Source organism: Ceratina calcarata, unplaced genomic scaffold (genome assembly GCF_001652005.2).
Source record: "Ceratina calcarata isolate Rehan_Ccalc_2016 unplaced genomic scaffold, ASM165200v1 scaffold554.2, whole genome shotgun sequence".
Lineage (NCBI taxonomy): Eukaryota > Metazoa > Arthropoda > Insecta > Hymenoptera > Apidae > Ceratina > Ceratina calcarata.
In genome coordinates, this window is record NW_017176727.1 from 655,896 (window position 1) to 666,855 (window position 10,960).

The 10,960-nt window shown below is 36.7% G+C and overlaps 3 protein-coding genes across 10 annotated transcripts in view; 2 read left to right on the forward strand and 1 right to left on the reverse strand.

Moving 5' to 3' along the window:
* Positions 1–71: 71 nt before the first annotated feature.
* LOC108629121 (serine/threonine-protein kinase fray2-like) lies at positions 72–8,583 on the reverse strand. Of its 6 annotated transcripts, XM_018031520.2 has the most exons (11): positions 5,273–5,599; positions 4,771–5,107; positions 4,565–4,602; positions 4,430–4,498; positions 3,072–3,182; positions 2,892–2,979; positions 1,430–1,477; positions 1,178–1,354; positions 958–1,105; positions 718–877; positions 72–645 (listed from the first exon to the last, which is right to left on the reverse strand). In XM_018031520.2, exons 2-11 carry the CDS (start codon positions 5,103–5,105, stop codon positions 626–628), a joined length of 1,194 nt encoding a protein of 397 aa, XP_017887009.1. In that variant the 5' UTR covers positions 5,106–5,107; positions 5,273–5,599; the 3' UTR covers positions 72–625. The 6 variants fall into 6 exon arrangements, with proteins under 6 accessions (XP_017887009.1, XP_026672837.1, XP_026672835.1 ...); XM_026817036.1 differs by lacking the exon at positions 5,273–5,599 and adding an exon at positions 8,497–8,583 and having other exon boundaries at positions 4,430–4,602; XM_026817034.1 differs by having other exon boundaries at positions 4,430–4,602; positions 5,347–5,597.
* A 304-nt stretch (positions 8,584–8,887) lies between these two features.
* The window catches only part of LOC108629096 (uncharacterized), a 9,460-nt gene continuing 7,387 nt past the window's right edge, over positions 8,888–10,960 (forward strand). For all 3 annotated transcript variants that reach the window (XM_026817028.1, XM_026817029.1, XM_026817031.1), the window contains exons 1-2: positions 8,888–9,421; positions 9,915–10,315. In XM_026817028.1, coding sequence (XP_026672829.1) covers positions 9,131–9,421; positions 9,915–10,315 — 692 coding nt within the window. In that variant the 5' untranslated portion in view covers positions 8,888–9,130. The remainder of the gene's footprint in view (positions 9,422–9,914; positions 10,316–10,960) is intronic.
* The window catches only part of LOC108629119 (succinate dehydrogenase [ubiquinone] flavoprotein subunit, mitochondrial), a 15,599-nt gene continuing 14,079 nt past the window's right edge, over positions 9,441–10,960 (forward strand). Inside the window, exon 1 of the mRNA XM_026817032.1 lies at positions 9,441–9,684. Coding sequence (XP_026672833.1) covers positions 9,619–9,684 — 66 coding nt within the window. The 5' untranslated portion in view covers positions 9,441–9,618. The remainder of the gene's footprint in view (positions 9,685–10,960) is intronic.

The window sequence follows — 10,960 nt, forward strand, 5'->3', positions numbered from 1 at the left end:
CTGGCCAGGAATCATTGTCCCAAGCTGTACAATGTAATGGTAAGAAACGGGTGGAAACAGAAAAACCAAACTTGCAATATCATCAAAGATAAAATTTATTAAAATTTGTCAATGGCACATACATTCATTTTCATCAATACGTATTGTGAGGCACATACATACAGTCAGTTTCATCAATACATATTGTGAGGCACATACATTCATTTTTATCAGTTCATATTGTGAGGCACATACATTCTTACATTATGTAATCTGTTTTCCAAAGCAGAAAATGACTTTAAGTTGACTTTCCAGTTTAAATTTAAAAATTGATTAAAACTATAAAAAGCAGCAAGTTCATTCGCTTTATCGTCACAATAATTTCACTTAAAAAGCAATCGCCTTATACATGCTCATATGTTTGTAAATAATGCTTATAAAATAGTAGTTAAAAACCTATATAACACATATACAATATGTACAGCAATAAAATTTAACATTGAACATAATGTATGCATATATCAATCATGATACATATTCTTTATAAAATCCCTATAGTATGTCGCCTAATATTTGGGGTATTAATCAAGTGCTATACATTCATGTATAGTATGTATATCAAAACGACTTTATCACAAATATTTGCTCAATACATCGGTCCGTACCCTGTATAAAATTCAAATAGTATACTCCTCTGTCACCTGAGTTATCTCATAGCTGTAGATACACAATACGTACTATGATTTGGAGGCAGCCGTACTCTATACATATCTGGAGGGACGAATCGTGGTGGATATGGTCTCATTGAACCTATCATAGGAGGATGTCTATTGCCTAAAGGAACCTGTGGTCGCATTGGAACCAAGGGTCCAAACATTATTGGCCTTGGTGGTAGATTCTACATAAAAAAAATATAACACGTAAATCATGATTATACTGCATACTGATTATATACTCTGGTACTAATTAAATACTGACTCCGTAATAAACAGGAACAGGAATCTGCTCAATATAATGCGGTGGAGGTACTCCACATTCCCTAGGTCTGTCCCGTTCATTTCTATCTCGAGATCGTTCTCTCGACCTTTCACGATACTCGCGATAAGGCCTTTCGTCTTTCAATAATCTACCATAACAATATGAACGCGTTTAAAATATAATTTTTTATAACTTATATTAGATCTCGCGATATACGTACCTATGGTGAGAATCTCTGTTCCATCTCTTTTCTTCTCTCACCCTTGAACGCGAGTGATCTTGATGACTTTTTCGACGACTTTCTCGTAGGTACAAGTCCTCTGAATCAGACGATCGACTACGTCGCCTATCTTTCTCTTTATGCTCTCGACTTCTGTCTCTACTGCGTCGTCTTTCCCTATGGAGATTGTATCAGACCTAATGAAGCACGACTGGAAAGTATTTAACACTGATGAAATAATAATATATATACCTATCGCTTCTGTGAAAGTGTTTTTCATCATGTTTTGAGTCCTCGTGCCTAGAAGAGTTAATATTGTAATTAATAAACACCCAGGTTTCTAGTTACTTACTGGCTTGCACATTTAATTTAAAATAGTATCCATATTGGTTTAGCAGCATTACTCTGTTTATTTTTTTATACATTTTTCTTAATATCCATATTCTGTTCATATTTATAATTATATATCTCTCGTATTTTTATTTTCATTATACATATATACATATAACAAGCAAGGAAATATAAACCAAAAATTGTTTATGAAAATTGTGCTAAAGCAGCAAAATACAGATGAGTGATTTGAAATTGATAAAATGAATTGGCAATTAAATTTTCTTTGATTACAAAATTAAATCACAATCAGACTTGGATAATTGAACGAAATTGTTATCAACGATACATTCAAATACACATTAAAATTAGTTTTTAGAATTGGTGTTACTTACCTCGTATCTATCTTGACACTAATCATATTATCAATAATATATTACCAGAAGTGTAAAAGTATACTGCAAAATCTGATATACCAATGTGAAATAACAAAGAAATATACTAATTATGAACTTTATATTAATAATACACGTTTGCTTTTTGCTATTTTGAATAGATTAATTTTGAATATTCCATAAAAGTAAATTTACGTTTTTTTAAATTTGATTTGATACTATTGAAATGAAAAGTGTAGCGATAAAAAACTTGTAGTCTACTTATTAGTACGGTAGCCTATGTTTTGTATATCCACATTTATATTACATACAAGAAAGCTAAATGCTAGAACCAAAAAGATAAGCATAAGGACTGGTAACAACAGGAACAAGTAATGTGCATGGTCGGGAATACTGTGAATCATATCCATGTTCCGTTTGTGTGCCTTCTTGTTCCCTTGAAGTGTGTGAAGCATTAATAAAGCTAGAAAAGAAGCAAACTGTAATAACACAAAACAACATGCCTGAAATAAGAAATAAAGCACAAGCAAGTTGGTGATATATGTACACACATATACAAATACACACGCACACAGTCTTTCCTGCACTCTACACTTTGAATTTTTATTCAGAAATTATGTATTAACACTTGAACATCCGGCGTTTACGTGATTTATAATAGGATACGTTTACTAAATCTGTATGTAAATTATTATTAAATGCACAGGCATAGTCGCAAAATGAATACCCAAGCGTTTAAGCGTTAATTTTAAGTCAGTTACATTTATCATTTTTTGTGCAATACATCAATGCAACATTCTTTAACCATTTGAATGTTGCTTGTATACTAGTCCCATTTATGAACAAGTACGTTATTTATTTAATGGGAAAACGCTTTTATGTTCATAAATTAGCTGTATACAATCATATCCATATTTTACATATTTTTATAACTAAAAGCTTAAATTACAGCTGCATTGCAGAATACTTTTACCACTGCGTACACAAACCTGGAATGGCGAGACGATGTACGCCGTGGACTGTGACTTCGGCTTCTTGAAGTGACAGTATATTTTTTAGATGCTTCCGATTTATGTCCTATAAATTAAAAATGTAATTTTAATTTTCCTGCACAATATTAAACACATAATATATCTATATAGAAAAGGAAGAAGCTTTAAATGATATACCTAAGTTTTCATTGTTTACAGCTATAATTGTACGGCGTTCTTCAACTTCAACTTCCGTCTTAACTACACTCTTTATTTCTTCCCTTTCAAATATCGGTTTGGCTCCTTCTCCTGGAATTAGACACATTTGTTTTTAAAGAAAAAACATTAAGATGCATGCATATGAAGGAAGCAATTAAGCAGTACAGTTGGCATGTAAATAAGCTGGCTACCTCTGAATAATTGTAAGCCATAACACGGGATGCATATAATTATTTTTTATATTCGGAATTAGTTCACTGTTTAGTACAACAGTAATGTAGATTATTTTATCTGGTTTTATTTTAATTCATCAGACTTACAATTTTTTTCAGCGCCAGATAAAAAATGATATGAAACGTTACAATTAAGTAATTGAATATTTCACAATAAAAATATTTCATTTAATCAATCTTTGAAATACCATTATTCTATTACTTGAAGTTAAATAAACTCTACTAACGACTCAATAAAATCAAGTCTTGCAGCTTACAGTACGAATCTGTATTATTTAATTGACTTCCACATGTTCCATAGAAAAATTATAAACTTCAGTATTGAAGATAGCATCTTCGACTGTGGAAATATGAACTTCAGTATCAAAGTTAGAATCTTCCATTGCAGAATTATCTAAATTTGTTCTTCCGATTAGTGAACTTTCAACACAACATCACCAAAATTAAAATATTTAAATTAAGTTTTTGCATCTTAGCATGCAAACGGCCCAAAAGCAGAGCATTAAGAGAATGCACAAAATATGAATAAAATATCAAGCATTCAAACATAATTATTTGAGCACATTATCACACTATAAAAAAAGAAAACAAAATCGTTACTTTCGTCTTAGGAATACTTTAAGAACATAATTCTTTGTGCAAACTCGACGGCGAAAGTGTACAAAGCAGCAAAAGAAAAAAATAAGCAACCTTAAAACATCTAGGATAAAAGATATTGTGCTTACGTATTGCACATTACGTGTTCAATACCCCGATCCCACGTTGTATTCCACATATACTGTGAACTAACAGTCGAGTTAATTCTTGAGCTTTATAGATCAGGATGATAAAATCCGGAATCTTCATGCCGTAGACAGTTCCATTCTTCAAATGTCGTTATAGTGAAATTGAATCATTTTCAATGAAACTTAAGTAATACAGAGAAAAAATAAGTAGAATCAAGGTTTTTCAACCTTACATTATAAAGCATACGATTTCTTGAAACTTGAATTTGGATTCTCCAGAGCAAATCATCTTCCGTGTTGACTTTATATCCATGTTCGGCATTTCTTCCGTGAATGACTAAAAGGTTTCAAATAATTACGCTAAAGAACAACACTTTACCCGGTCTTCTCATGAGCAGCACATCTTCGGGATTGACAATATCTCTTCGCAGTTCGCCACTCGTATTTTCTGCAGGAATATTTCTGTGAATATCTACTTTGATTCTTTTTAATGCTGCAATACTAATTTGTGTACCCTCTGGTCCTCTAAATACAGGTGTTGTACCATCTAATCTGGAATGAAAAATATCCTGTTTTGTAAGATCAAAAATATGTTCATTAAAATCCAGATTGTTTCACAAACTAATAATTATGAGGTAAATGAAATAATTCTCATTTAATCGTTGAATATTGTACTGCTAGTATACATATTACTTGAAGCATTGTAAATTTTATACTTACTTCTCAGATAGTATGGACGTCTTAGGTGCACTTGATATAGATTTTCTTCTATGTGGATTTTGTGGAGATTTGCTTCTACTCATGCTACGACTACAATGTGGAGGCTTCTTAGGCAATGGTAGGCCTCTCTTACGAGCATATTCCAACTCAAATTCCCAAATCTTCTTCATTTTCAGCCTTTCATGTTCCCGTTCCCGTTCTTGCTGTATCATCCATTCCCGTCTACGTCGCAAGCGTTCTTCTTCTGCTCTTTTTTGACTCTGCTCACCATCTTCACTATGTGCTGATCTACTCTTCTGATCGCGATGAGAATGACCCGGCATGCTTCGTTTCATTTCTGTATCACACAGCAAAAGGAACTTGTATACCAGTTAATTCTTGAATTCTTTCGAGGTTAGAAATAAAAGTAGTTAAATATATAAAACCAAAGTGTACGAAAAATTTCAGAAATCTAAGCAAATTAGAATTGTATATTATATAAAAATAACAGAACAAAATATACCTCGTTACATAAAAATATCACAAACGTGCAATAAAATTACATGAATTGGAGGGACAATAGAATTATTACGTTACATATTAAAAACAAGCTACTAAAGACACCAGCGAGCGGCTAAAATTTGACCAAAAATAGCTATAGACTCTTATGAATAATTTAAGATGCTTGCCGCTCGCTCTTTGTTGCAGTCTTCGTTATAATAAATGCCCAAGAATGAAGGACGCCATGCTACTGCCGCGCCACACTGGTTGTTGCTAAGAAGCCCGCAGGGTGAAATTACAGGATTCTCAATCAGATAGGGGATACAGAGAAGGAGAAAGACGCGCGCCCTTCTGCCACCATCTCATTCAATAGCAGCGGGGAGTAGTGAGGATACTGTAATAGTGTAATAAAATAAGAGTCACTCTTATTGTTTGCAGCTGGAGCATTAAAGATTAATATTCAATGTTTCGTTATTTCTTTTCTTTCCATTAATTAAACAACATTCCACAACATTATCCACAAACAGATCATTTAAACCTTGCCCAATACAATAATCTATTATACATTATAAATAAAGATAGATTCTAATAAGAAGAGATTCTGTACAAAGGTATCCCTGCCCTAACTATTTCTGTAATTTGTAATAACATAAAATAAAACCTGACTTAAAGGAGTTCTATTCATTTTCACATCTTGTATATTGCATCATATGTATAGACAGGAATTGCTAATCAGAGATTGCTAGAAATTATTTTAACAACAACCAAATGGAAATAAGTATCTATGGAAAACAGTTTATTTGAAAATAATTTTTTAATAACTATGGAAATAAAAATAAATTAATTGAATACATCAGCGTAATCAGCTGTTCCTTAGTAATAGTTTAGATTATTATGTTATGTTAGATAGTTTTGATAGTTTAGATATCCTCAGTCTCTAAAAATTTGACCACGCCTTTTTAAAAACTTCAGCTAGCAGTAACTACAAAAATCTGCAGATTGTTAAATTTATTGTCGGTAGAATCCTTCCCTTAAGAATCTCGCGTGTTTGAAAGCGGAGAAATTGATTTAACAAATATGTAAATCGATAATCGCAAAGCAGGGAGCAACGGCCAGTGCACAACGCGATTCTTTAATAATTTGATAAAACCTACGGGTTTTCCAACAGTCGGAGTACTCGTCGCCGGTTACTATGGCGATCATTGTTTCCCTTAACTACTAACATGGCGGAGGTTGAGGGTAAGTTTGCATATGTCAAACCGTCTCAGTTAGTCAGTTAGTATTTAGGAAGACGCGGTGGTTCGTCGGACACAAATAACGCGTCGAGAGATACCCGCGAACGCTGCGCGAGTTTTTCTCGCGCCGTGCTCACTTCCGTCCGGTACCAATTTTGCGGTCGGGATCCGCTTTCTAATAATATATACGAGGACCTAACGCCGAAGGTGTTTAGGTGTGCAAGCGGAAAGCCGTGTGGCGCTTAGCGATGGGTCCGAGCTAATTTATTTTCGATCCCCGATCAACTAGATCGGTGCTATTCGAATGTGAGAATCGGATAGGTGACGAAAGAGGTAAGATCGTGTTAATTTTAATAATGACCGAAAAACTGAATCGACGCCCGGTGAATCGATCATCGACATGTGATGTCAGTGGCAAGTACTTACCATCAAACATATTGTATAATAAACGTGATACAGAAATAAGGGATTTGTTGCATGTATTCCATTTTTGATTAATTTCGAAAAAAATTATTCGATCCACTGGATTTTATTTGATCATTTCTGAATATGATTTTATTACTCAAACACCGGATTTATGATTCCTTTTCCTGTCGTCCAGTCGTTTATTGATCAATGATACATTAATTATTGTTATACGTGCTCAATCGTTTCGTGACTTATTGACGACCGCGATATTTACCGAAAGCGGAAGTCGTAAGGTGAATTAGGGACATGAGCTTGAATGCAATCGATATTAGTTCTTTCCGAGTTCTGTAATCACTAAGCAGCAATCTCCCGAGTTGTTGAACTTTTATCGACAGCAGAATCAAAAGACGAGATTGTTTTCAATACATATTAAGAAGCGGGCAAGAGTATTTTAAACTTCTTTGGAGATCAGATTTAAATGATTTTCACCGCAAGAAGGGAGTCTCAGTTCCATCGCTATTAAAAGGAAGAAACGAGTGCTCCTGATGCTCTCGCAGTGACACCTAAAATAAACTCCTTTTACAAGGGAAGAGAACGAGATTGCGTACGTTCAAGAACAGCCTCGTGCCGATAGAGAGACTCAGTCAGTGTGTCTCCATTCTCTCCAATGTTGTGCTGCGTTTCGAGAAGAGCTAGGGTGGAACAAGGGCCACCCTACGATCAGTGTTCATCAAAAGAGCAACTTGTCGATTTGGAAAAAATTACACAAATCGAGCCATCTGACGAACCAGGTATGATTTGTATCTGAGAATTACAATTCTCAGGATTTCATTACCTTTTGGATTGCATTCTGTTTAACTTTGACCTTTTTTTTTCTTGGCGATCTAATCGTGCCTAACATGTATTATATAATATAAATATATTGGCTTATTAATTAAATTGTGTGCTTTGGTGGTATTAATTCATGACTGCATTCATTATTGACATCTCTTCATTATAAATAAAAATGAATAAAAGTGTTTCCTAATACAGTGGAAGACGAATAGTAAACACGTCTGAGTGCGCGTTGTCGAATTTATCGATGATGAATGTTTTCCAATCGACTGGTTTAATGTGTAAGAATCACTTCGCGAACAAAGCGAAAATCGCGGAGGACCACAAAAGGAGAACGAAAGCGAACCGTCGCCTAGCGATCGCCGATAAATAACGTGTCGGTAGAATTGTGAATCCGGCCGTGAAGGTAACACCTTCTGTAAAGAAGTAGCAGGCGTTTCATTGGCAACGTAGCCATAGCCATCGTCGGAGAAGCGAGGACGGAAGGAATCATCGGCGCATAGGAGCAACACACGTTACGACACAGCAAGTAGAAACATAACGTTCGAGTCAACAGTATGTGTTTAACTCGTTACGACAAAAAAGGAAACTTGTTCTCTTGTGGGCGATTAGTTTTCGCGGGGGCGACACTTCGTCCTCGTCTAAATACTCCTCCTCCTCCTCGTTGTCTGTTTTAATGAGTCCGCGTAAGTGGCTGCGACTCGCACGCGTTTCAAACAATCGGACTGTATCTAGATTCGATTCGATCGATTATCGACTAAAGCCTTACCGATTTATTCGTGCTTGACCTTCGCATACTTCCGTTACTCGCCGTTGTAGTTCTTCCTGAGAACTGAATCGACGGACGCCGACCACGACAAGTTTGGCAAACAGATTCGAGATTCGTGAAAATTGGATATGTTACGTTCTAACACAGCGTGATACTAAACAGAGTGTTAACAATTATAATACGATTTGAATTGCGCAAGATTTAAAGTTCGTTCGCGTGTATCGGCGACTGTTCCTGTGAGAATTACCGTCGAACAGACACGTCACTGATGTGCGTAGACAGAACTTTGATCGCTCGAAGCAGCGCGCTGTGGCTTTCAAAGATGCAACGAGGTTCTTATGCGAAAACGCCTTAGTTGAAGTTACCGATCGGCATTGAATCTAACATCTCTCGACGCGTTGAAGTGTGTAACGACTGTAACGTCCCGCATGGCGCGCAGACTGAGTCAGAAACCATGGACACCTCAATCGGGAGAGACCAGAGAATTGTTCGAGGGCAAGTTGATATCGGTTCACCGATCTGAGTCGATCGCGTTTTCGGGATCGTTCTGACTCACTCTGCCTCCATACACGGACGCATCTCGTGTGCCTGTCTCTGCACAGGAGGATCGCAGTAGCCGGTTAATTCTCGGTAAATGGATGCAGATGTGCCGCCCATCCTTCTACCGTGCGCGATCTGCGCACGGACCTTTATGCCGCAGTCGCTGGAGAAACACTCCAAGATCTGCGAGCGGTCCACGAACAAGAAGAGGAAGCCGTTCGATTCGGCTAAGCAGAGGATTCAGGGCACAGAGCTGGCCGAGTTCCTGCCCAGGCAAGGGAAGAAACGACATTCGCCGGACGGCAGGTCCTCGAAGCCGAAATCCAGTTGGAAGCAGACGCACGATGATCTATTGCGGGCCGTCCGCGCAGCTCGCAACGAAATCGTATGTAGTTACGAATTCTCGATTTTAATCTTCTATCGTACGATGCTTCAAGAATCACAATGATTTTCGCGCGAAGTTCATTATTATCTCTGATCAATTTCATGAATAAGATAAAAATGTTGTTTGGATACGAATCAATTGTAGAATACTAGATAGCAGAATTAAATCGATATCGGTACATAGGCAGGCAGCGCAAAATGAGAATTGCGGATAGATCGCTGATTAACCCAGATGCATCACAAGTGATGCAAGTTCATTCGTGCGTGAGATGAATTTTCTTTGCAACACAGTCTATAAATTATCTGCCTTGTTCTTGCAAAATCTTAACTCTGATCAATAGGGATACTTCTTATTATTTTCAGGTTTCAATTTAAATAAAATTTAATAATCGATACTTAAAAGCTTCAGTTGATTCAAAGAATTTTTTTAAGAAAAGGGATGACGTGAAAGCTTTATAGCAAAAACTATTTAATATGAAATTACATGTGTGCAGGCAGGTTCCACAATGCAGAAACAGTGCGGTACGACGGTTACACCAAACGCGCCGACACGCGCCAACGAGCAGGGTATGTGTCCTACCTGTAATAGACATTTCGGCGTCAAAGCGTACGAGAGGCACGTGGCTTGGTGCAAGGAAAGAATCACGCGGATGCCGCTCAGCCCGGCGACTAACATCGCCAAGGAACGACTCGAAGCACGGATGAAGTATCGTGCACCGGCAGTGAAGAGTCGCCGGCAAGCAACCCGCGAGAAATATTCGCCGAGTTCGCCGACGATCACTGCCAATAAGACGTCGCCGACAATGCTTACAGTTAAGGCCAAGGAGTGCGCCTCGGCGCCGAGCTGCACCAAAACCAACAATGACAGTCCTGTTAAACAAAAATCAACTGTCGTGTAAGTTGTTTTCTTTGATATAAAAAGAACGTGTCAACAAATTCGGATAGAGTCAGTTTCAGAAGTTGTATTCGCTCCTTTGAGATACAGTGGTTGTAGAGTTATACGTAGAACTTATAGCACGTGTATGTGATTCACGGTCCGAAGTAACTTAAATTTAGAGGAATAATTATGGAACGATTGCTTCCTTATGCTAAACCCTGTCTGCTGGCTCTGCGCCAGATAAAAGTTTCCCCTGAATCAAGAAGGTATTTCGTTGCTGTAATTCCATTTTCTTTTTAATGTGTTAATGATTATGCAAACAGCAACGTAATACTTGGAAAATGATTTGCAAATAGGATACCTTAAGGATGTATTGGCTATACAGTCAATTCCAAAAGTTTATGCACTTTAGAAAGGCATTTTTTAAAAAGAAATCAGACGTCGAAAGAACATTGCTAATAATAAACAACAAAAAAAAATTTTCGATTTTTCCGAGATTTTTCCAAGGGGTACCCCTTCAATTTCTTCCAAATTTTCGTTTTTGGCCAATAACTCCCAAACTGTTGAATCTATGGGAAAATTGTATATGACCTTTCTTGTAGAGGATGACGAGATCTACAATTTTTGTATAAAAAGTTTTCGCTAGCTTCGATAGTTAACGAG

What these genes read in the sequence shown, in the direction of transcription:
- LOC108629121 (XM_026817036.1), bottom strand. Translation starts at nt 5,105, where the DNA reads ATGAAACGAAGCATGCCGGGTCATTCTCATCGCGATCAGAAGAGTAGA. An exon ending in AACAGAGATTCTCACCATAG is followed by an intron (nt 1,106 to 1,177) that starts GTACGTATATCG and finishes TTGTTATGGTAG; the next exon opens with ATTATTGAAAGACGAAAGGC. An exon ending in CTGTTCCTGTTTATTACGGA is followed by an intron (nt 878 to 957) that starts GTCAGTATTTAA and finishes TTTTTTATGTAG; the next exon opens with AATCTACCACCAAGGCCAAT.